General features: G+C 44.7%; 2 protein-coding genes across 7 annotated transcripts in view; both read right to left on the reverse strand.

Moving 5' to 3' along the window:
* Positions 1 to 7,244, reverse strand: part of LOC134354579 (tetratricopeptide repeat protein 9A-like) — a 72,923-nt gene extending 65,679 nt beyond the window's left edge. Inside the window, exon 1 of the mRNA XM_063063537.1 lies at positions 6,263 to 7,244. Within this exon, the coding sequence (XP_062919607.1) occupies positions 6,263 to 6,770 (508 nt within the window). The 5' untranslated portion in view covers positions 6,771 to 7,244. The remainder of the gene's footprint in view (positions 1 to 6,262) is intronic.
* A 7,495-nt stretch (positions 7,245 to 14,739) lies between these two features.
* c12h19orf47 (chromosome 12 C19orf47 homolog) overlaps positions 14,740 to 26,806 on the reverse strand; it is a 94,874-nt gene continuing 82,807 nt past the window's right edge. For 3 of the 6 annotated variants that reach the window (XM_063063531.1, XM_063063533.1, XM_063063532.1), the window contains exon 8: positions 14,743 to 19,886. In XM_063063531.1, the coding sequence (XP_062919601.1) occupies positions 19,344 to 19,886 (543 nt within the window). In that variant the 3' untranslated portion in view covers positions 14,743 to 19,343. Of the gene's footprint in view, positions 19,887 to 26,806 lie in introns of all 6 variants that reach the window. The other 3 variants (XM_063063534.1, XM_063063535.1, XM_063063536.1) reach the window with 2 other exon arrangements.

Raw genomic sequence — 26,806 nt, forward strand, 5'->3', positions numbered from 1 at the left:
TTTAATGATTCATGAAAAGACTATGTCATCACTAAACATGCAAACTTACAAGTGTTCAAAATCACTAGTTTATTTCTAAACAAATCACTGCACCTATGTTGTCTAATGAAATTAGTCCCATCTGTATAGAGCCATATTACATCATTAAAACATTGAAATATATTGTTAGCAAATGAATTATATTAGGCATAAAATGTCTGTAAGTTTAGTTTTCCCAGGGAAAGGGAACCAAAAACTAGAGGGTATAGGTTTAAGGTCCAAGTTCAAGTTTATTGTCATACAACCATATATATGTATACTGCCAAACGAAACAATGTTCCTCTGGACCAAGGTGTGCAATGCAGTCCATATAACTCACACATAACACAAAGGTAATACAGATAAATTAACAAAGAATAAGGTGCATTTATGACACAAGTCACCTATGACAACACAAACACTATGTCAGGATGCTGTTCATTGACTATAACTCAGCATTTAATACCATCATTCCCACAATCCTGATTGAGAAGTTGCAGAACGTGGGCCTCTGTACCTCTCTCTGCAATTGGATCCTCAACTTCCAAACTGGAAGTCCCCAATCTGTGTAGATTGGTGATAACATATCCTCTTCGCTGACGATCAACACTGGTGTACCTCAGGGGTGTGTGCTTAGCCCACTGCTCTACTCTCTGTCTACACATGACTGTGTGGCTAGGCATAGCTCAAACACCATCTACAAATTTGCTGATGATGCAGTCATTGTTGGTAGAATCTCAGATGGTGATGAGAGGACGTACAGGAGTGAGATATGCCAACTAGTGGAGTGGTGTCACAGCAACAACCTGGCACTCAACGTCAGTAAGACAAAAGAGCTGATTGTGGACTTCAGGAAGGGCAAGACGAAGGAAAACATACCAATCCTCATAGAGGGATCAGAAGTGGAGAGAGTGAGCAGTTTCAAGTTCTTGGGTGTCAAGATCTCTGAGGAACTAACCTGATCCCAACATATCAAAGGCAAGATGATGATTATACTTCATTAGCAGTTTGAAGAGATTTGGTATGTCAACAAATACACTCAAAAACTTCTATAGTTGTACTGTGGAGAGCATTCTGACAGGCTGCATCACTGTCTGCTATGGAGGGGCTACTGCACAGGACTGAAAGGAGCTGCAGAAGGTTGTAAATCTAGTCAGCTCCATCTTGGGTACTAGCCTACAAAGAACCCAGGACTTCTTCAAGGAGCGGTGTCTCAGAAAGGCAGTGTCCATTATTAAAGACCTCCAGCACCCAGGGCATGCCCTTTTCTCACTGTTACCATCAGGTAGGAGATACAAAAGCCTGAAGGCACACAGTCAGCGATTCAGGAACAGCTTCTTCCCCTCTGCCATCTGATTCCTAAATGGACATTGAACCCTTGAAGACTACCTCACTTTTTTAATATATATTATTTCTGTTTTGGGTAGTGGGTAGTGGCTCCATATGTCACTACTACAGGGTGTGACGACCCTGCCTTACACGAGTCCCGGGCTCAGCTGGCTCCGGCTGACAGTACCCGGTATGGGCCCCTATCCAGGGTTACGGATCCCACTGCCTTGTGGGTATCTTCGGGAGAAGAGAAGGCTGAGGAGTAAACCCTACGCAAATCCGGAGTGGAGCCCCTAAGGCGGTTGGATGACGTATCACGTCACCTCCCGGCAGTTCCTGCAGCCAAGCTGATGCCAATGTACTGCTACGCATTCCTTTGCACCACATCCGCGAGGCCAAGAGGGGGATCTTGATGTCTGGGCAGCCCAGGATCTCCATATTCATCGCCCAGGTCTGCGTCCCAGAACGGGCACATCCGTTGTCTACTTAGACAGACGGAGTCATTAACATTAACATTACAGTATTTCTGTTTTTGCTATTCCTTCTTCACCTTTCCTGCCTATCCCCTCCCTGCTTCCCCTCCCCCACCCCTTTATCTTTCCCCTTACTGGTTTTTCACCTGGAACCTACCAGCCTTCTCCTTCCCACCCTCCCCACCTTCTTTATAGAGCCTCTGTCCCTTCCCTCTACAGTCCTGACGAAGGGTTCCGGCCTGAGGCATCAACCGATCTTTTCCACGGATGCTGCCCGACCTGCTGAGTTCCTCCAGCATGTTGTGCGTTTTACTGTAATTGATTTACTTATTTATTTATTATTATTATTTATTTGTTTTCTTCTATATTATGTATTGCATTGAACTGCTGCTGCTTACAACAGATGCTGGTGATAATAAACCTGATTCTGAAGTCAAAAAGTAAACGATACTGTATGTGCTATTGGCACTTCATGGGCGAAGAGATCCGATGGTGGCAGGGAGTTCAGTAGTTTCACAGCCTGGGGGAAGAAGCTGTTTTTCATCCTAACAGTCCTTGTCCCAGCACTAACCCTAGCCTTCTTGCCTGATGGCAGGGGGTTAAAGAGGTTGTTTAATGGATGGGAAGTTGTCATGATGAATATCTCAGATGGGTAAAAGAGAGACCCCAGATGATCCTCTCAGCAGATGAGAAAGATCTAAGGGGGACCTGGCACAACTTTTTCCTGCAACATGCAGAGGGTGGTGTGGAAATGGAACAGCCTCCCTGGGGAAGTGGTTGAAATTAGGAAATTAGAAATGTGTGCAATAAAGGAACAGCAGTTATAATGGGTGACTTCAATCTACATGTAGATTGAGTGAACCAAATTGGTAAAGGTGCTGAGGAAGAGGATTTCTTGGAATGTATGCGGGATGGTTTTTTGAACCAACATGTCGAGGAACCAACTAGAGAGCAGGCTATTCTAGACTGGGTTTTGAGCAATGAGGAAGGGTTAATTAGCAATCTTGTCGTGAGAGGCCCCTTGGGTAAGAGTGACCATAATATGGTGGAATTCTTCATTAAGGTGGAGAGTGACATAGTTAATTCAGAAACAAAGGTTCTGAACTTAAAGAGGGGTAACTTTGAAGGTATGACACATGAATTAGCTAAGATAGACTGGCAAATGACACTTAAAGGATTGACGGTGGATATGCAATGGCAAGCATTTAAGGATTGCATGGATGAACTACAACAATTGTTCATCCCAGTTTGGCAAAAGAATAAATCAAGGAAGGTAGTGCACCCGTGGCTGACGAGAGAAATTAGAGATAGTATCAATTCCAAAGAAGAAGCATACAAATTAGCCAGAGAAAGTGGCTCACCTGAGGACTGGGAGAAATTCAGAGTTCAGCAGAGGAGGACAAAGGGCTTAATTAGGAAGGGGAAAAAAGATTATGAGAGGAAACTGGCAGGGAACATAAAAACTGACTGTAAAAGCTTTTATAGATATGTAAAAAGGAAAAGACTGGTAAAGACAAATGTAGGTCCCCTGCAGACAGAAACAGGTGAATTGATTATGGGGAGCAAGGACATGGCAGACCAATTGAATAATTACTTTGGTTCTGTCTTCACTAAGGAGGACATAAATAATCTTCCCGAAATAGTAGGGGACAGAGGGTCCAGTGAGATGGAGGAACTGAGCGAAATACATGTTAGTAGGGAAGTGGTGTTGGGTAAATTGAAGGGATTAAAGGCAGTTAAATCCCCAGGGCCAGATGGTCTGCATCCCAGAGTGCTTAAGGAAGTAGCCCAAGAAATAGTGGATGCATTAGTGATAATTTTTCAAAACTCGTTAGATTCTGGACTAGTTCCTGAGGATTGGAGGGTGGCTAATGTAACCCCACTTTTTAAAAAAAGAGGGAGAGAGAAACCGGGGAATTATAGACCGGTTAGCCTAACATCGGTGGTGGGGAAACTGCTGGAGTCAGTTATCAAAGATGTGATAACAGCACATTTGGAAAGCGGTGAAATCATCGGACAAAGTCAGCATGGATTTGTGAAAGGAAAATCATGTCTGACGAATCTCATAGAATTTTTTGAGGATGTAACTAGTAGAGTGGATAGGGGAGAAACAGTGGATGTGGTATATTTGGATTTTCAAAAGGCTTTTGACAAGGTCCCACACAGGAGATTAGTGTGCAAACTTAAAGCACACAGTATTGGGGGTAAGGTATTGATGTGGATAGAGAACTGGTTAGCAGACAGGAAGCAAAGAGTGGGAATAAACGGGACCTTTTCAGAATGGCAGGTAGTGACTAGTGGGGTACCGCAAGGCTCAGTGCTGGGACCCCAGTTGTTTACAATATATATTAATGACTTGGATGAGGGAATTAAATGCAGCATCTCCAAGTTTGTGGATGACACGAAGCTGGGCGGCAGTGTTAGCTGTGAGGAGGATGCTAAGAGGATGCAGGGTGACTTGGATAGGTTAGGTGAGTGGGCAAATTCATGGCAGATGCAATTTAATGTGGATAAATGTGAAGTTATCCACTTTGGTGGCAAAAATAGGAAAACAGATTATTATCTGAATGGTGGCCAATTAGGAAAAGGGGAGGTGCAACGAGACCTGGGTGTCATTATACACCAGTCATTGAAAGTGGGCATGCAGGTACAGCAGGCGGTGAAAAAGGTGAATGGTATGCTGGCATTTATAGCGAGAGGATTCGAGTACAGGAGCAGGGAGGTACTACTGCAGTTGTACAAGGCCTTGGTGAGACCACACCTGGAGTATTGTGTACAATTTTGGTCCCCTAATCTGAGGAAAGACATCCTTGCCATAGAGGGAGTACAAAGAAGGTTCACCAGATTGATTCCTGGGATGGCAGGACTTTCATATGAAGAAAGACTGGATGAACTAGGCTTGTACTCATTGGAATTTAGAAGATTGAGGGGGGATCTGATTGAAGTTCTAAAGGGATTGGGCAGGCTGGATGCAGGAAGATTGTTCCCGATGTTGGGGAGGTCCAGAACGAGGGGTCACAGTTTGAGGATAGAGGGGAAGCCTTTTAGGACCGAGATTAGGAAAAACTTCTTCACACAGAGAGTGGTGAATCTGTGGAATTCTCTGCCACAGCAAACAGTTGAGGCCAGTTCATTGGCTATGTTTAAGAGGGAGTTAGATATGGCCCTTGTGGCTACGGGGGTCAGGGGTATGGAGGGAAGGCTGGGGCGGGGTTCTGAGTTGGATGATCAGCCATGATCATAATAAATGGCGGTGCAGGCTCGAAGGGCCGAATGGCCTACTCCTGCACCTATTTTCTATGTTTCTATCCTACATAATGTTGAACACAACATTTACAAGGCGGTTGGATAGATACGGGGGTGGAAAAGGTTTAGTAGGCAAATGGATGGGGATCTGAGTCTGTATGGGCTTGTTGGACTGAAAAGCTTGTTTCGTTGCTATCTGTCTCGACGACTCTGTAAGTGTTACAGGGAAGGGCATTACAGTGAGAGACCAGGCGGTGAGGATGACGACTGCGGGTTTAGCAGCAATTGGAAAATACAACGGATTCCACACATCCTATAAGATTAGAACAGGAAAACATATAGTTATGAATTAGGAGACCAACCCGCTGGGAGTTCTAGATGATAGTAATCTGATACCTATAGTTCACAGCCGGGAAGCAACCCTAACCCAGATTATCCGATACCATTGGCATGGGTCGAGATTGTGGTGTGCACCATCGCCTGTACCTTGCTGAGTGTCATAATGAACAACAGCGGATATTAGCGTGTAGTAATGGGTCGGCTGATCTGGACCGCAGCCGTCTCCAGTTACTTTCTATATATGTTATTTCATTTTGTAGGGCAACACGCGTAGGAGCGGAACTAACGTGTTGCCGCGGCTTGGCCCTCGAATCGGTAAAGTTCTTTCTGCATACAACTGGTTTATTTACAGGCATCCTGCGGCGTTCCCGACGGTGGTATACGATTAAGATCGCAGCTCTTTTCTGCCAGAGGCCTTGCAATGGGTGATGTACCGGGTGGTCTGGGGTGCGTGGGGATGCAGAACACACCTTTACACGGTGACATCCCCAAAGCCCAGTATTCTCGAGATGTCATTCCACATATCCCCGGTGCAGGGATGCCTGTGGAATCTTCGTACATTTCCACGAGTTCTCCAAGAACCCGTCCGCAATATCGCGTTGAAATTCCTTTTCGAAGACGAGGTCTAACCCGGTTATCGGATCAATCGTAATATAAATATTGAGAGCGCTGCTGGGAGGTACACTGTACACCACCCAGCTTTAACGGGTAAACTGTGAGATGATAGTTTTGCAATGGTCGCCTCCAAAATAAAGCTGACCTCAGGGGTATTTTAAGGGCTTGATGGATTCGTAGAGGTCGTGCTAAAGGGGTGTTTACAACCGGCAAACTCGGGTGAATGAGATGACAGCACTCACCCGCCAAACTATCGTAGCAGTCGATTTCGGTGCTCTCGATAAGTCGATTCTGCTCCTCCGTCAATCTACCGCGTCCTTTGCGCAGATCGCTCACGTCTTCGCCCCGAGCTTCACCGATCCGGATCCCCTTGAGTTGCAACAACGCCCGGTGGTACTTGCCAATCGCCTCGCGGAATTTCTTCTCCCGGTAACATTGATTCCCCTCGATCTTGAAGCACACGGCTCTCTGGATCTTGCAACCGTTGTCGCTCTCGCTCTCTCCTTGGTGGGCTGCCGGGTTCCTGGGATCTGGCAGCCCCGCCGGACCCCGGAAAGGGTCCCGGGAGCTGGCCGGTGACTGACTCCCTCCCCTCGCTCCTATCCGTGACTGTCGCTGACCAATGCTCCCCCCGCCTATGCCTTGAGCTTTTAGGGAATATCTGCTTTCCATTCCGCCTACAGGCGCACCATTCTTTGCAAGATCGGAAACCTGTCGCCTTTTGATGGTCTGTAACAGTTTGCTGTGCATATATATGAGCGATCGCTCCGGCGGGTTGAAACCCTGTAACTGGCGAGCTGTTTGCGAAGCGAGCTGTCCTTCAGCACCGTGGACAGCGCAAGCTCACACCGGGCTCGCGTGCTGCAGCGGCGCCCGTTTCTCCCGCTTAACCCTTAAAGGCGTTTCTGTTTAACCCGCCCACTCTCTTTAAAACACACACACACACACACACACACACACAGACACACACACACAGAGACACACACACACACACGGACACACACACACACACACACACACAGACACACACACACACAGACACACACACACACACACACACACAGACACACACACACACACACAGACACACACACACACACACCCACACACGCACACACACACACACACACGGACACACACACAGACACACACACACCCACACACACAGACACACACACACACACACGCGGACACACACACACACACACACACACACGGACACACACGGACACACACACACACACACACACACACACACACACACGGACACACACAGACACACACACACACGCGGACACACACGGACACACACACACACACAGACACACACACACACACACAGACACACACACACACGGACACACACGGACACACACACACACACACACACACACACACACACACGGACACACACAGACACACACACACACGCGGACACACACGGACACACACACACACAGACACACACACACACACACACACACACGGACACACACACAGACACACACACACCCACACACACAGACACACACACACACACACACGGACACACACGGACACACACACACACACACACACGCGCGGACACACACGGACACACACGGACACACACACACACACACACACACACACACACAGACAGACACACACACACACACACACGTGCGCTGGGGCTCGGGCAATCACGAAATAATCAGGAAAATAATTGGAGTACGAGTAGTATGCGCCAGATAAACCTCCACCCAAATATCAACAACCACTGCAAGGGTGCGTGTTTTCCCGAAATCCCTCTTCTACATCTGCAGCAGTTAGAGCGGTGTGGTGATTTGTATTTTAACTCTGCGTGCGCCCACAAGGCGCCGCACCGGGGAAAGAAACTCTGTGCAATACTCTGTGGAATTCATTGCCACAGACGGCCGTGGAGGCTAAGTCAGTGGATATATTTAAAGAGGTTCTTGATTAGTGTGGGGTGTCAAAGATTCCGAGGAGAAGGCGAGAGAATGGGGATGAGGGGGCATAATAAATCAGCCACGATGGAACACAGTCGATGGGGCGAACGGCAATACCAAGCGGATTAGGCAACATCTGTGGAGCCGTTACAGTCACTGGTTCCGGTGTCTGACCCCATCGTCAGCTGCTGCCTGGCAGTTTCATTCAATTTTCTGATTCATAGATTTCAAATGACCTCATAGAGGTGTATAAGATCTTGAGAGCCATAGAAAACAAGAATACAATATCGGGGGCGGGGGGGGCGTGCTTGGGTTTAAGGTGACAGGAGTTGATACTTCACACCAGAAAAAAAAATTGGGAGAGAATTAGGCCATTCAGCCCATCGAGTCACCTCCACCATTCAATCATGGCTGATTTATCATTCTCCTGCCTTCTCCCTGTAACCTTTGACACCCTAACTAACCAAGAACCTATCAACCTCCGCCTGTACAATCAATCTATGTATATAAGCTCTCTTGTGTATTTATATTTATTGTGTTTTTATCATTGTCGTCTTTATCTTACTGTGCATTATTTTGGGCTGAACTAGAGCCAGTGTAACAATTATTTCGTTTTCCTTTACAGTCGTGTACTGCAAATGACATTAAACAGTCTTGAGTCTGATGAAGGAGAATTCAACGCTCATGCCACTGGGGCTGTAAACTATCCAGGCAGACTGTGAGGTTCTGATCTTCTAGTTTACAAACCCAATGACATGAGTGTGTTTATCCCTCTACCAACTTCACTGAGAGCTCACCATCCATCGAATCAGATTTAATATCACTGGCAGTTGTTGTATAATTTATTGTTTCACACCAGCGGTACATGGCAAAACATCATAATAATAATACTATAAATGACAATAAGAAATATTTATAAAAATCAAGTTAAGTGATTTTTCTGCTCTCTTAAGTGAGCGCACAAAATAGAGCAAGGTATGAGTTCATAGTCCACTCAGAAATCTGATGGCAGAGGAGAAGAAGCTGTTCCTGAAATGTTGCGGCTGTTTTCAGGCCCTTGTACCAGTTCCTTCATAGTGACAATGAGAAGAGGGCATGTCCTGGGTGACGATGGTCCGTAAATGATGGATGCCAACTACTTGGGGCATCGCCTTTTGAAGGTGTCCTCAGTTTTGGGGGGGCCAGTGCCCATGATGGAGCTGGCTGTGTATGCAACTTTCTGCAGCTTATTCTGATCCTGTGCAGTGCCTTCCCGCATACCAAACAGTGATGCAACCAGTTGGAATGCTCTGCTCAGTATATCTGCAGAAATTTGTGGGAGTCTTAGATGAGAGTCTTAGAGTGGTAGCTGTGTGGAATGAGCTTCCAGAAGAAGTGGTTAAGGCAGGTTCGATGTTGTCATTTAAAGTTAAATTGGATAGCTATATGGACAGGAAAGGAATGGAGGGTTATGGGCTGAGTGCGGGTCGGTGGGACTAGGTGAGATTAAGAGTTCGGCACGGACTAGAAGGGCAGAAATGGCCTGTTTCAGTGCTGTAATTGTTATATGGTTATATACCAAATCTCCTCAAACTCCTAATGAAACGTAGCCACTGCTGTGCCTTCCTTATAATTGCGTCGATATGCTGGACCCAGTTTGCTGCAGATCCTCAGAGACGTTGACCCCCAGGAACTTGAAACTGCTCACTCTTTCCACTGCTAATCCCTCGACGATGGTTGGTGTGTGCTCCCTCAGCTTCCCCTTCCTGAAGTCTGTATTGTGGGATCTGCCTACCACGTGTCATTACAATGGAGACCATACTCCAGAAGTACTAATGATATGAATATTGACTTCTTTAACTTCTGTTAACCACTTCCCTCTAATTACACATCCCTTACCTTTTCCCCTACTTTGGTGGCCCTCTTGTCACTTCTCTTTTTCTATCTCACAGTCGTGACCTGCCCATCACTGCCTTCCGGTTTTATTTCAATGGCTTCCTTCTCCAGGTGGCCCCAGAAACCAGTGGCACAGCACAATAGTTTTGTGCCATCTAAGTAATCCTAAGGCCAATGTTCTGCTACTGCTGATTTCCACGGGTAACCCGAAAGGATGAAAATCCTGTGCTCCTTGAGACTAGAATTTTAACAAAGACCAAGGTCTCGCTTGAAGTAAGAACTGGAATTCGATTGTAAACAGGGTGGAACAGCGCACACCTGATTGGATGAGGACTAATCAATCAGGAGGGACGGGGGTATCTATACCCCCGGAGTAGACATGCCTAGGCATCAGCCCTGATGAAGATGGCAGGGTTTGTCATTGCAACATCGGTTCAAGTGACAATAGACACAGGAATGTCTGTACATAAGGTGGCTGAGAGGAAATGATAAAGTAGTGGTAGTTTTTAATGGGTGGAGGTGTTGATCAACCTTACTGCTTGGGAAAAGTAACTGTTCCTGAGTCTGGTGGTGGATGTTACGTACCTCCTCCCTGATGGAAGTGTGACAAACAGTCCGTGAGTAGGGTGGGTGCAATCCGTTATGATGTCGCTGGCCCTTTTCTGTATACATGTACTTGATAGGCGTGTATTCTGGTGCTGGTGATGCGTTGCACAGTTCTGACTACCTATTGCAGTGTCTTATTGTCTGTTGCAGTGCAGGTAACCTGCTCTCCCCTCCCCCCCCCGCCCCCCCCCGTCCCTTTCTCTCTCCCTCTGATGCACCCAGCCCCTCTCACACATACACCTTTTCCTAGTGTCCTCCCCAGCCACCGTCAACCGGTTTCTTCCCCTCTCCCCACCCCCCTCTGCTCAATGACTCTAAGTACCTTGGCGAGGGCTTTGAAGTTTTCTGAGCAGCTAGGGGTGGATTTAGGAGCATCTTGCTCTGACTGCCTAACCGGCTGTGACATCAGCTGCATCTGCTCCTGTCCGCATGTTGTAGGGAAAGGATAGCCACCGAGCCGTAGGCACGGTGGTATTTCAGAAAATGTCGACACCCCTGGAAGGATTGCAAGGCAGTCAAGTTGACATTTTACACTTGAATCTCAAGACATCTCTCACAGCATTGGTCCCAATTCCATCGGGGGGGGGGGGGGGGGAGGCTACATAGCATCCATGCCAGGACCACCAGAATCAAAAACAGTAACTTTCCCCAGGCAGTGAGACTGATCAACACCTCCACCTACTAACCGACCCCACCACACCCCCCAAACCACTACTTTATCATTTCCTGTCAGAGCCACTTTATATACACTCATTTACATAGTGTCACTTTATAGATATACAATCAGTCTGTGTACATAAGCTATCTTATGTATTTATATTTTTTTGTGTTTTTTTTATAATTCGGGTTTTTTTTAATCTTATCTTCTTTGTGGTGCATCAGATCCAGAGTAAAGTCAAATCAACGTCAAAGCAAATTTTATTATCAGAGTACCATATACAACCCTGAGATTCTTTTTCTGCGGGCATACTCAGCAAATCTATAGAATAGTAACTATAACAGGCTCAATGAAAGATCAAGCAGAGCGTAGAGCACTGCGCAAATGCAAATATAAATAAATAGCAAGAAACAATAAGAACATGAAATAACAAGACAAACAGCCCTTAAAGTGAGATTATTGGTGTTGGAACATCTCAATAGATGGGCAGGTGAACGTAGTTAACCCCTTTTATTCAAGAGCCTGATGGTTCAGGAATAGGAATTGTTCTTGAACCTGGTGATGTGAGTCCTGAGGCTCTTGTACCTTCTACCTGGTGGCAGCATGGCCTGGGTGGTGAGGATATCTGAGGATGGATGCTGCTCTCCTACAACAGTGTTTCATGCGGATGTGCTCAATAGTCAGAGGAGAGCAAGATTGCACCAGAGATCACTGGTGATTTTCTGAGTAACAATTGTTTTGTCTTCCTTTACACTTGTGTACTGGAAATGACTATAAACACTTGAATCTTGTACTTGTTAAAAACATCAGTTACTTGTTTACTATTTTTGGGCATATCACGTGTTCATTTTGGGATCTCTACTTATTAAATAAGACATAGAAACATAGAAACATAGAAACATAGAAAATAGGTGCAGGAGTAGGCCATTCGGCCCTTCGAGCCTGCACCGCCATTTATTATGATCATGGCTGATCATCCAACTCAGAACCCAGCCTTCCCTCCATACCCCGTGACCCCTGTAGCCACAAGGGCCATATCTAACTTCCTTTTAAACATAGCTAATGAACTGGCCTCAACAGTTTGCTGTGGCAGAGAATTCCACAGATTCACCACTCTCTGTGTGAAGAAGTTTTTCCTAACCTCGGTCCTAAAAGGCTTCCCCTCTATCCTCAAACTGTGACCCCTCGTTCTAGACCTCCCCAACATCGGGAACAATCTTCCCGCATCTAGCCTGTCCAATCCCTTTAGGATCTTATACGTTTCAATCAGATCCCCCCTCAATCTTCTAAATTCCAACGAGTACAAGCCCAGTTCATCCAGTCTTTCTTCATATGAAAGACCTGCCATCCCAGGAATCAATCTGGTGAACCTTCTTTGTACTCCCTCTATGGCAAGGATGTCTTTCCTCAGATTAGGGGACCAAAACTGCACACAATACTCCAGGTGTGGTCTCACCAAGGCCTTGTACAACTGCAGTAGTACCTCCCTGCTCCTGTACTCGAATCCTCTCGCTATAAATGCCAGCATACCGTTCGCCTTTTTCACCGCCTGCTGTACCTGCATGCCCACTTTCAATGACTGGTGTATAATGACACCCAGGTCTCGTTGCACCTCCCCTTTTCCTAATCGGCCACCATTCAGATAATAATCTGTTTTCCTATTTTTGCCACCAAAGTGGATAACTTCACATTTATCCACATTAAATTGCATCTGCCATGAGTTTGCCCACTCACCCAACCTATCCAAGTCACCCTGCATCCTCTTAGCATCCTCCTCACTGCTAACACTGCCACCCAGCTTCGTGTCATCCGCAAACTTGGAGATGCTGCATTTAATTCCCTCATCCAAGTCATTAATATATATTGTAAACAACTGGAGTCCCAGCACTGAGCCTTGCGGTACCCCACTAGTCACCGCCTGCCATTCTGAAAAGGTCCCGTTTATTCCCACTCTTTGCTTCCTGTCTGCTAACCAATTCTCCACCCACACCAATACCTTACCCCCAATACCATGTGCTTTAAGTTTGCACACTAATCTCCTGTGTGGGACATATTTCTCTTCCGATATCATAGATTTGTGGAGCCATTAGTGTAACATGCTTCATTTTGGAATGGTTAACTCAATTACTGCTTCAGCTTGATTTCAAAAATATGTTATAAAATATTAAGTCTGTGCCTGGTCACATGACGTAGCACAGTGGTCGCCACTTTTGCTTTGAAGTCAACGTTTAAGCTGCAATCTGACTCATGACAAAAATCCAGGCTGTGATCTCAGCACGGAACAGCGTTTAGGGCAGCAATGAAGGTCCTCCATCTCTGTATAGGAGGAATCTTCATTGCTGTTTCTGTAATAATTGATTTTTTGACCAGTCAGGGTTGCTAGCCCTGAGTTGAACCTCCAAACCCAAAGAACTGGTGGACCACTCTGAGTCTGTCCTCTACCCTTTGACCTGTTTGGCATGAATAACCCAACCAAGAGCTAAAGCATAAAGCCCTGACTCCAGCCAACATAGCTCTCCAGATGATTGAGTCACACAAGGTTGTGGTCTTCTTGGAGCAGATAAAGTACTGAAACAGCATTATTCTGAATAAAGTGCATGCGGGTAACACGCTCAGAAGGCTGGATGAACTCAGCAGGTCAGGTAGCATCTTTGGAAAGGGAATAAACAGTTGATGTTTGGGCTGAGACCCATCTTCATGACTGGGGACTCTATAGATACTGCCTGGCCTGCTGTGTGTTGCTCTGAATAAGCTAGCATTTCAATTGGCGAAGTTCGGGTTGGTCAACAACCCTTTGAAGGATCTGACAAGTGCACAAGCTTCCAGCACATTTAGCAGTTCAGGCAACACCTAGGCAGGGAAATGGATGGTCAATATTTCCGATTTGGACTGAGACAGAATCCAGATGGAGGGTCTCAACTTGTAACGTTGACCATCTATCTCCTTCCGTTCATGTTGCCTGACCTGCTGAGTTCTTCTGGCATTTTGTGTGTGTTAATCTGGAATACTACCATCTGTAGAATTTCTTGTGTTTATGAAGTGCATGGGGGAAGGTCTTTGGTCTGTAGAACTGACATTTCTCTCTCAACCAATATCACTTAGGTGGGTATGTTGGTCAGTACTGACAGGTTGGGTTGAAAGGCCAGTTTCCATGTTTTGTTATTCTATGATCACTAAAGCAGATTATCTGAGCAGAGCACCTTCGCTCCATCCACAAAAATTGGATTTTGCAGTCACCAGCCAGTCTCCACTCCCATTCTGACATGTCAAAACATGGCCTCTTCTACTGCTATAACGAGGCCAGACTCAGGATAGAGGAGCAACACCTCATATCCCATCTGGGTAGCCTCCAACTTGATGGCATGAACATCATTTCCTCTAACTTCCAGTAATTTTCTCCCCTCCCCTATTCAATTCCTCACTCTTACTTCTCTTCTCCTCACCTGCTTATCCCTTCCTCCTTCCCTTTCTCCTATCTTCTCAGATTCCTTCTTCTACAGCCCTTTACCCATCATCTCCAACTTCTTAGTTCATTCTCCATCCCCTTCACTTATCACCTTTCAGCTTGTACTTCTTCCCCTCCACTACCCACAAACTTTCTTGCTCTGGAATCTTCCCCCTTCCTTTCCAGTCCTGATGAAAGGTCTCGGCCAGAAACATTGAGTCTTTATTGCACTTCACAGATGCTGCCTGACCTATTAGGTTCCTCCAGCATTTTCCATGTGTTTATCTGACCATTATTACGACAGTGGAACCTTTAACTGCCATATTTCCCACATTAACAAGAAGCTGGGAGATTATAAAGTTGCATTTTCACATCTTTCTTTGAAGCTTTCTGCTGCTTTTTTTTGGTTAGAGTTGTGGTAGTGATGTTAGCAAGTGACTATGCTGGATGCCAGGTCCCCAGGAATCCTGGTGTCACAGGCTGACAGGGTCATAAAGAGCTTTTGGCACATTGATCTTCACAAATCAAAGTATTGAGTACAGGAGCTGGAATGTTATGCTGAAGTTGTATAAGACATCGGTGAGGCCTAATTTAGAGTATTGTGAGCAGTTCTGGTCACCCTCCTACAGGCAAGATATCAATAAAATTGAAAGAGTGCCCAGAATATTTACAAGGATGATGCCAGGACTTGAGGGATCTGAGTTACACGATAAGGTTGAATAGGTTACAACTTTATTCCCTAGAGCCTGGGAGATTTGATAGAGGTATACAAAATTATTAGAAATATAGACGGGTTAAATGCAAGCAGACTTTTTCCACTGAGGTCGGGTGGAAGTAAAACTAGTGGTCATGGGTTGAGGGTGAAAGGTAAAATATTTGAAGGGAACTTTTTCCACACAAAGAGCAGTGAGAGCGTGGAACTAGCTGTCAGCACAAATGGTGGATGAGGTTTCAATTTCAGCATTTAACAACAATTTGGATAAGTATATGGATGAGAGGGGTTTGGAGGTCTCTATTCCCAGTGCAGGTCAATGATATGAGGCAGAATAACAGTTCAGTATGGACTAGATGGGCCAAAGGACCTGTTTCTGTGCAAAAGTTGTATAATGAGCACACATTAATGTATACTAAGCACACATCAACCATTCTGGGATGGATGCTTGATCAAAATCCCAACTCCACCTGGCTATCTCGCCTGCAGCTTCTCGAGAAAGCAGTGAGACAACTATTAAAGAACAAAAACTAATCTAGAAAATACCAGGATTCACTTTATTTATTTGGGGCACTATAACACTTAATTGGGACAAGAGACTGTTGCCAAACCATTCCTAACTAGCGTCAGTCACATATATTTATTTATTGAAGGTTGGAGGCCCAATATTTATTTATTGATTAGATACAATGCGAAATAGGCCCTTCTGTTCCTTTCAGCAATTCTCCGATTTATTTCTCGCATAATCACAGGACAATTTAAAATGACTGATTAACCTACAAATCAGTAGGTCTTTGGACTGTGGGAGAAAACCAGAACACACTAAGGAAACCTACATGGTCATGGGGAGAAGTTACAAACTCCTTGCAGGCAGCAGTGGGAATTGAACCTGGGTCTCCTGTACTGTAATGCATTATATGTTGACTATGCTACCACATGTGGCCATATGACACTAACTATACTGTGCTTTGAGCGAAAAGTTTTTTAATAGCATCAGTTGTATGTGTTTGTGTTTAAAAAGTGATTTTTGTCACTAATAGCTAGCAAGAAATAATCAGTAAGGCAATTCAGGACTGTTTTGCTCACCGTGGTTTCAAACATTCAGGCTTGGAGAAGCCAGAGAGAAAATGAAATGATTTCACTACTTCAACTTGAAGAATTTGAAAGTATTGGCAATCATCTTGAATGTTACAATAAATAATGAACATTTGGAGAATGCAATTGTACGCATTGTATGAAGGCAGTCCAGACATCTGTACCAGGTGTCTGCACTGATTTTTTAGTCAATCACAAGAATACGGTAGCATACACTGGATGAATTCCTCCGTCGAGAACAATGAACTAATATAGTTTTATAGAACTGCAGTAGTATTGGTAGTGTTGTAATATGTTCTGCATTTCATTTAAATACATAAATTATTACCGTTTGTCTTTTTTAAATACCTTTTTAGCGATTTCCATGAAATTTTGGCTAACTGTGATAGCCATTTAATTAGCCAAAATGTATTGGTCCCTATGTGTCTCAATTAACCGGAACCTACTGTAGCTCCATCCCACCGTCAATGCCAAAATCAGAGAGAAATGAACATAGGATGTTGTAAGCAATATCTCTGCTTAATGTGCCTGTAACATCATGCAAGACCGGCCTGAATATTACACTTGGATGACAGACGCTGGAATCTGTAGTAATACACAAGGACTTGGCAGGTCAGACAACATCCGAGGAAGGAAATGGATGGTCAATGGTGCAGATCTACAGTTGTTGGGACTCAAAGCATCGACTGTCCATCTCCATCACAGATGCTGCCTGACCAGCTGAGTTTCGTGTCCTTTCTGTGTTACTGAATATTAATCTTGTCCAGTTTGAGTGAAGGTAGGATGTTTTAAGCAATATCTCCATTTAATATGCATATATCATAAAAGACTGGCCTGAATACACTGGACAACAAAAATTTGCTTCCTGAATACTTTACGGTGTACCTTATAAATTTTTGGGCTTCTAATCAAGAAAATCATCATGAAATTTCCCTATCAGGCACAATGCTTTTTTAAAAAAATCACCGGTATCTGTTATTTCAATTAATAATTCAAGTCAAAATAACTGATGTCAAGATTAAGGAGGGATTTTTGTTAGTTCATAAATCAAACAGGTCATCAATGACAGGCATTTTGAAGAATTTCTAGTGGGACCAGAGGAAATCACACGGAAGGCATTGAAGAATGTTGTTGAAAGTTTTCTTGGCAACTACAGAACACCAAACTATATGCAGCTGGCTGACAGCATGCTTCAAACATACAAAACCATGAAGTGCAACATGTCACTAACGATTCATTTTCTGCATTCCCATTTAGACTTCTTCCCTGCAAATCTTGGTGCTGTCAGTGACGGGCATGGTGAAAGATTTCACCAGGACATTGTGGTCATGGAGAAATGCTATCAGGGCAACTGGAATCCATTAATGCTGGCTGATTATCGTTGGGCACTTAAGCGAGAATCCTCAGACACTTGAGTACAAATGAAAATGATCAATAAAACATTTTTAGCTTAGTTGAACTATTGCAAAGTATCAGCACTGTTATGCAATTAAACGCATTATATTCAATAAAAGTTAATTTCTTGTTTCTCCAAAATCCTACATGATATAAGTAGTCTGAAATTATATTTGCATTCAGCTTTAAAAATTCTATCATTAAAAAAAAACTGAGGAAGCAACACTTCCAAAAAAATTTGTTGTCCAGTGCTATCAACGTATGTACAGTGTACTGTATATAACCTTGAGATCCATCTTCCACTACAGACAGCACATTGACTACAAGCAATCTCCGAATACACAGTAGTTCAGGCATTACCCGGGTTCAATTTGCAATGCTGCCTGTGAGGGGTTTGTGAATTCTCCCTGTGAATGTGTGGGTGTCCTACGGGTGCTCCAGTTTCCTCTCACATTCCAACGATGTACCGGTTGGTGGGTTAAATGGTGACAAGGGTGTAATTGGGTGGCATGGACTCATTGGGCCAGAAGAACTTTCTACTGAGTTGTATCTCGAAATAAAATAAAAGATAAAGTAGAGATTTGTCCTTCAGGTACAACTTAAACATTTCAAAATTAGCATCAGTCAGCAACGTTATTGAGTAAAGAGGGAAGCTTTGGGGTTCTAATGTTTTCTGACATTCATTCTTTGTGGTTTTTTTCCTGTTTCGTGGAAGTTTGTTAAGAGTAAGGATTTCAGGTTGCATACTGTATACATTCTCTGATATTAAATTGAACCATTTGAAACTGGCTACCCAGTCAAAGCACAAATCAAACTACAGTAGCAAGAGATGAATTAAAATATTTTTTATATCTTCTCAGAAGCATGAAAAATAAACGCATGGGAATAAAGGGTGCCTTATAAACACCGAGGGTTAGGCATAAAACACTCCAAAAGGCAATAACTTTGTAAAATGGCCTGCACCAGATGTTCCTCAGTGCTAAGGTATCCCAACGTGACACATACCCACGAATGGCAAGAGTTCTGTAATGAAGTAAACAGTCAGATTTATCCAAGTCCCCTTATAACAGGGGTTCCCAGCCTTTTCTTATGCCATGCACTAATACCATGAAGCAAGAGGTCTGTGGACCCCAGGGTGGGAACCCCCGCCTTAGAAGTAGTGACAGTGACCACATTGCACCAGAATAAACTGTGAATGAGGGAAAAAAAGTCCCAGCAAAGTCAGCGCGACGATGGCTTGACTGATAACGAGGCGTCACTTAAACCCGTGCGCCAAGGCAGTGATCATATACAAAATATCTACACCAAAGTTTACTAACCCCTTCAAAAAGCTTTACCACCCTTCCCATTAACACACGCACACACAAAAGAAAACAACAGGGTTCTGAATAAATTATCAAAACTAAATCTAAATGCTATTTAAAATCTTGTTCTCTCCCATTATCCTCTCAATAGATTCCTATGTTGATCTTTTGGGTGGAAAGTTTCCCAGACGACGTTGTTTCAGTCGGTGGGAGAATGGTGTGTTGCTGTGAACGAAGGGACACCTAATGTACGTATAAAAATAAAGTGTCACGTGTGCCTTTTGTTACTTCAGCTTCTTGCCCAGCCGTTCGAACACACTGATGGTCGCCGTGGAGTCCATCTGAGCCAGGCGACCCTCCGTACTGCTGGTCACTTTGGTACCGGCCGGAGTCCGTGCCGTGTTCTTGATGGTCACAGTGAACTCCGGGCTGCCACGGCTTTTTGTACTGGTGACTTTGTTGTCCTGTGTGTCGGCCTCAGTGGGGGCAGGCTTCCCCAGCCTCTGCCTGATGCTGACCTTGGCTTGGCTCGCCGACTGCAGGCGGGTGGTGGGGACCACTCCTGTTGCCTGTACACCCTTGCCGGGCACAGTCCTACTGCTAGCTTTCGGGACCGCCAGTCGTCTTATCGTGGTGGCAGAGGCTTTGGCTCTCGCTGCTGCAGCTCTCTCCTTGGTTAGGAGCGGAAGCGTGGGGCTCTCCTGAGCGGACGCAGTCGGAGCCCTCTTCAAGACCCCGGCGTACTGAAGCACAGAACCAGCTTCGTCGTCATCACTGCTCTCCTTCTGACAGACTACTTCACCCAGGCGGCTGAACACTCCCGTCGGCTGAAAGAGAATCCAAATTTCAGCAAAATCACTCTAACTACCATGAAGACATTTATACAGCAATATCATGAAGGATCCTGCCCACCCTGCTCATGGACTGATTGTCCCACTCCCATCAGGGAGAAGGTTAAGTAGATTCCTCACCAGGACCACCAGACTCAAAAACAATTACTTCCCCCAAACCATCAGGTCGATCAAAATCTTCACCCATTAACCCACCCCACCACCCCCATAAAGACATCACCTAGCATCACTCTCTGTACAGTACTGTACAAAAGTCTTATTATAGAGCCAGGTTACTAAGACTTTTGCACAGTTCTGTATTTGTTAACATGGAGTGGAGAGCAAGCTTGTAAATCTGGCTGGAGCAACGGATGTTCAGAATGGCAAGGGTGGAGCACTGCGGGAGGGGTGTGGGACAGGTGGTAGAGAAGGAATGCCAGTGGGGGGTGGGGGTGGTGAGGGTGCAGACACACCCAGCCCTGAGACACCAGGCAAGGTTACTCGATTCCAAACAATTGGTTTATTGATCATATGTCTCTCTGCTGTTTCCCACTCCCTCCCCGCTCTCTTCCCCTTTTCCCAAACATGATTCTTCTCTTCCTGCCCCTCTCCTCTTCCTTCCCATTCTCAGTCCACGATAGAGACCCATATCAGAGTCAGGTTTATCATCACTCACATATGTCACGAAATTTGTGTTTTTTTGCTGCAGCTGTACTATGCAATACATCATTGCAACAGTACTGTGCAAAAGTCTTAGGCGTCCTAGCTATATAGACGTGACTAAAACTTTTGCACAGTTCTGTAGGTTCAAATCAGTCTATGTGTTTAACAGTTACTTGTACATTACTAACCTGTATGACTTTAGACGGCGGGAGGAAACCAGAGCACCTGGAGGAAATCCCCACAGTCACGTGGAGAACGTAGAAACTGCTTAAGACACTGATGGGAAGTGAACCTGGGCCACAGTGTTGTAACAGCGGCATGCTAACTGCCACGCTACTATACCACCCCAGAGTTTTTCTGGTGAACGATGTTTGTCTAATGCTACGTGCCTGTGATGCAGTTGGAAGTTTTCATTCCATACACGTACGTGACAACTTCACTCTGAATTCATTCGGTGTTTGATTCAAATGTCCAGCTGCCAGCCAGCATGTTCTCATGGCGACATTGATAAAAGTGGACTGGGTGGGATAAATTCTTGATTAGTAAGTTTCAAGGCTACGGGGAATGGGGTTGAGAGGAAAGGTAAATCAGCAGAGCAGACTAGATGGGCTGAATTGCCTGATCACTTCATAAGGCACTGGAGCAGAATTAGGCCATTTGGCGTATCGAGCCTGCTCCGCCATTCCATCATGACCGATTTACTTTCCCTCTCAGCCCCATTCTCCTGTCTTATCCCCATAAACTCTGACCCCTTACAAATCAAAAGTCTATCAACTTCTGCTTTAAATATACCCATTGACTTGGCCTCCACAGATGCCTGTGGTAATTATAGATTCACCACCCTCTGGCTAAAGAAATTCCTCCTCACCTCTCTTCTAAAGGGATTTCCCTGTAATCTGAAGCTGTATCCTCTGATCCTAGACTTCTCAATGTAGAAAACATCCTCTCCACATCCATTCAATCTAGGCCTTCCAATATGTTTCAATGCGATCCCTCACATTCTTCTAAACTCTAAAGTGTACAGGCCCAGAGCTGTCAAGCGGTCCCCATACATTAACCCTTTCTTTCCCATGGTCATTCCCATAAACCTCTTCTGGATCCTCTCCAATGTCAGCCACATTCTACCTTAAATATGAGGCCCAAAACTGCTCACAATACTCCAAGTGTGGTCTGATCAATGCTTTATAAATCCTCAGCAGTACTACTTTGTTTTTATATTCAAATCCTCTCAAAATAAATGCTAACATTGCATTTGCCTTCCTCACCAGCGACTCAACCTGCAAACTAACCTTCAGGGAATCCTGCCCAAGGACTCCCTATTTCTGAACTTTTTCCCTATTTAGAAAATAACCTAGGTCTTTATGCCTTTTACCAAAGTGCATTACCATAAACTTCCCAACTCTGCCAGCTGCCGCTTCTTTGCCCATTTTCCTAACCTGTCTAAGTCCTTCTGTAGCCTCTCTGCTTCCTCAAAACCAGCCCCTCCACCTATTTCTGTATCGTCAGCAAACATGGCCACAAAGCCATCAATTCCATCATCCAAATCATTGACATATAACGTAAAAATAACGGTCCCAACACCAGCCCTGCAGAACACCACTAGTCATGGGCAACCAGTCAGAAAAGGGTCCCTTTATTCCCACTCTTTGCCTTCTGATTGTCAGCCAATCTTCTGTCCATGCTGGTATCTTTACTGTAACTCCATGGGCTCTTACCAGTTTTAGCAGCCTCATGTGTGGCACCTTGGCAAAGGTCTTATGAAAATCTAAGTACACCACATCTATCGAGTCTCCTTTGTCTATCCTGCCTGTTATTACCTCAAAGAATTCCATCAGATTTGTCAGGCAAGATTTCTCCTAAAGGAAGCAATACTCACGTTGGCCTACTTTATCATGTGCATCAAGCACCCCAAAACTACATTAACTCCAACATCTTCCAAGCCACTGAAGCCAGGCTAACTGGCCTGTAATTCCTGTCTGTTGCCTCCCTCTCTTCTTAAAGAGTGGAATAACATTTGCAATCTTCCAGTCCTCTGGAACCACACCAGAATCTAGTAATTCTTGAATGATCACTACAACATCTTCAGCTACCTCTTTCAGATCACTGGAGTGTAGTCCATCTACTCCAGGTGATTTACCTACCTTCAGACCTTTTGACTTGCCAAGCACCTTCTCCTTAGTAATGGCAACTTCACTCACTTCTGCCTCCTGACACTCTCAAATTTCTGGCATACTGCTAGTGTCTTCCACAGTGTAGACTAATGCAAAATACTTAGTAATTTTGCCCCCCACTTCCTTGTCCCCATTACTACATCTCCAGCGTAATTTTCCAGCTGTCAAATATCCACTCTCGCCTCTCTTTTACTCTTTATATATCTGAAAAAAAAACTTTTGGTATTCTCTATTATTCACTAGCTTACCTTCATATTTCATCTTTTCCTCCTTATTGCTATATTTAGTTGCCTTCTGTTAGGTTTTAAAAGTTTCCTAATCCTCCAAATTCCCACTGATTTTTGCTATATTGTATGCCTTATCCTTGTCTTTTATGCTGTCTTTGACCTCTCTTGTCAGCCATGGCTGCCTCATCCTCCCATCAAAATGCTTTGCGATGGACCAATCCTGCCCTTTCCAAATTACTACCAGAAATTCCAGCTGCTCTACTGTCATCTCTGCTAGAGTCTCCTCCCTATCAACATTGGCCAGCTCCTCTCTCATGCCCCTGTAATTCCCTTTACTCCACTGTCATACCGATATATCTGAGCTTAGCTTCTGCCTCTCAAAGCGGTGTGATGAATTATGACTACGGCCTCCTAAGGGTAGTAGTAGGGAGGAGTTCAATTACAGTAATCAGAATGGAACTGAATTAGTAAGCTCATAAACATGAGAAGGAGGAGGGTCCTAACGCACAGCGTTGACTGTTTATTCATTTCCATAGACGCTGCATGACCATAAAATATAGGACCGGACGGGATGTACCCCAGGCTACTGTGGGAAGCGAGGGAGGAGATTGCTGAGCCTCTGGCGATGATCTTTGCATCATCAATGAGGATAGGAGAGGTTCCGGAGGATTGGAGGGTCGCGGATGTTGTTCCCTTATTCAAGAAAGGGAATAGGGATAGCCCAAGTAATTATACACCAGCGAGTCTTACTTCAGTGGTTGGTAAGTTGATGGAGAAGACCCTGAGAAGCAGGATTTATGAACATTTGGAGAAGCATAATATGATTAGGAATAGTCAGCATGGCTTTGTCAAAGGCAGGTCGTGCCTTACGAGCCTGATTGAATTTTTTGAGGATGTGACTAAACACATTGACGAAGGTAGAGCCGTAGATATAGCAAACCATTTGATAAGGTACCCCATGCAAGGCTTATTGAGAAAGTAAGGAGGCATGGGTTCCAAGGGGACATTGCCTTGTGGATCCAGAACTGGCTCGCCCACAGAAGGCAAAGAGTGGTTGTAGATGGGTCATATTCTGCATGGAGGCCGGTTACCAGTAGTGTCCCTCAGGGATCTGTTCTAGGTCCTCTACTCTTTGTGATTTTTATAAATGACCTGGATGAGGAAGTGGAGGAATGGATTAGTAAATTTGCTGATGACACAAAGGTTGGGGGAGTTGTGGATAGTGTGGAGGGCTGTCAGAGGTTACAGCAGGACATTGATAGGATGCAAAACTGGACTGAAAAGTGGCAGATGGAGTTCAACCCAGGTAAGTGTGAGGTGGTTCATTTTGGTAGGTCAAATATGATGGAAGAATATAGCATTAATGGCAAGAGTCTTGGCAGTGTGGAGGATCAGAGGGATCTTGGGGTCTGAGTCCATAGGACACTCAAAGCTGCTACACAGGTTGACTTTGTGGTTAAGAAGGCATACAGTGTATTGGCCTTCATCAATCATGGGAGAAGGAAGAAGGAAGGAAGAAGGAAGAGTGGTCACAGTTTGAGGATAAAGGGGAAGCCTTTTAGGACTGAGATTAGGAAAAACTTCTTCACACAGAGAGTGGTGAATCTGTGGAATTCTCTGCCACAGGAAACAGTTGAGGCCAGTTCATTGGCTATATTTAAGAGGGAGTTAGATATGGCCCTTGTGGCTAAAGGGATCGGGAGTATGGAGGGAAGGCTGGTACAGGGTTCTGAGTTGGATGATCAGCCATGATCATACTGAATGGCGGTGCAGGCTCGAAGGGCCTGCTGGCCTACTCCTGCACCTTTTTTCTATGTTTCTATGATTGAGTTTAAGAGCCGAGAGGTAATGTTGCAGCTATATAGGACACTGGCCAGACCCCACTTGGAGTACTGTGCTCAATTCTGGTCACCTCACTACAGAAAGGGTGTGGAAACCATAAAAAGGGTGCACAGGAGATTTACAAGGATGTTGCCTGGATTAGGGAGCATGCCTTAAGAGAAAAGGTTGAGTGAACTCGGCCTTTTCTCCTTGGAGCGACAGAGGATGAGAGGTGATCTGACAGAGGTGTACAAGATAATAAGTGTGGATAGTCAGAGGCATTTTCCCAGGCTGAAATGGCTAGCACAAGAAGGAATAGTTTTATGGTGCTTGGAAGTAGTTACAGAGGAGATGTCAGGGATAAGTTTTTTTTACACAGAGTGCGTGGAACTGGCGGTGGTGGAGGTGGAAACGATAGGGTCTTTTAAGAAACTCCTGGATGGATACATGCAGCTTAGAAAAATAGAGGGCTATGGGTAAGCCTAGGTAGTTCTAAGGTAAGGCCATGTTCGGCACAGCTTTGTGGACTGAGGGGCCTGTACTGTGCTGTAGGTTTTCTATGTTTCTATGTAGAAGTAGGCCATTCAGTCCATCAAGTCTGCTCTGCCTTTCAATCATGGGTTGATCCAATTCTTCTGGCCATCCCCACTCCCCTGCCTTCTCCCCATACCCTTTGGTGCCCTGGCTAATCAAGAACCCATCTATCTCTGCCTTAAAAGCACCCAATGACTTGGCATGACCTGCTGAGTTCTTCCAGCATTTTGCGTGTGTTGCTTTGGGTGAATATCTGATAGGACAGAGAATGGGACTAGCTTGATTGTTGAGCAGTTATGGAGTTGATAGGCCAAATGGACTACTTCCAGGATGTAACAACTCCATGATTCAGTGATACTAATATGCATGGCAGTTTCAGAAGATTTACTCTCAGAATGACATCAGTATCTGTTCACTGAATGTTAAGGACGTTGACATTTAGTGGAACCTAGCAGGCCCACTGACATAAACAGCACCTGAACATAGGGTCATTAATCAGAAACTTAAGATCATAAGACAAGATATAGGAGCAGAATGAGGCTATTTGGCCCATCGAGTCTGCTCCATCATTTCCTCATGGCTGATCCATTTCCCTCTCACCTCCAATCTCCCATATCCCTTCATGCCCTGACTAATTAAGAGTCAATCAACCTCTGCCTTAAATATACTCAACAACTTGACCTCCACAGCCACCTGTAACAATGAATTCCAATCCAATACACACTGGCTAAAGAAATTCCTCCACTTGTCCTGTAATCTTAGGCTGTGTCGTCTGGTTTTAGACTCTTTCACCAGAGGAAATATCCTCCTCTCCACATCCACTCTATCCAGGCCTTTAAACAGTCAATAGGTTTCAATGAGGTCACCCCTCATTATTCTGAGTTCCAGTGAGTAAAAGCCCAGAGCCATCAAATAATTCTCATATGACAAGCCATTCAATTACAGTATGTATATAACAATTAAATTAAATAAGCAGTGCAAAAAATTAAGAAAAAAATTAGTGACGTAGCGTTCATGGCTTCAATGTCAATTCAGAAATCCAACGGCAGAGGGAAAGAAGGTGTTCCTGAATCATTGAATATGTCCCATCAGGCTCCCGTACCTCTTCCCTGATGGTAGCAATGAGAACAAGGCTAGGCCCTGGGTGATGGGGGCCATTATTGACGGAAGCCATCTTTTTGAGGCATCAGAATCAGGTTTATTATCACTGGCGTACAACATGAAATTTGTTAACTTAGCAGCAGCAGTTCAATGCAATACATAATCTAACAGAGAGAGAGAAAAAAATAATAAAATAAAACATAATAATAAATAAACAAGTAAATCAATTATGTGTATTAAATAGATTATTAAAAAATGTGCAAAAACAGAAATACTGTATATTAAAAAAAAATTGAGGTAGTGTTCAAAGCTTCAAAATCCATTCAGGAATCAGATGGCAGAGGGGAAGAAGCTGTTCCTGAATTGCTGAGTGTGTGCCTTCAGGCTTCTGTATCTCCTA

This window comes from Mobula hypostoma, chromosome 12 (genome assembly GCF_963921235.1).
Source record: "Mobula hypostoma chromosome 12, sMobHyp1.1, whole genome shotgun sequence".
NCBI lineage: Eukaryota > Metazoa > Chordata > Chondrichthyes > Myliobatiformes > Myliobatidae > Mobula > Mobula hypostoma.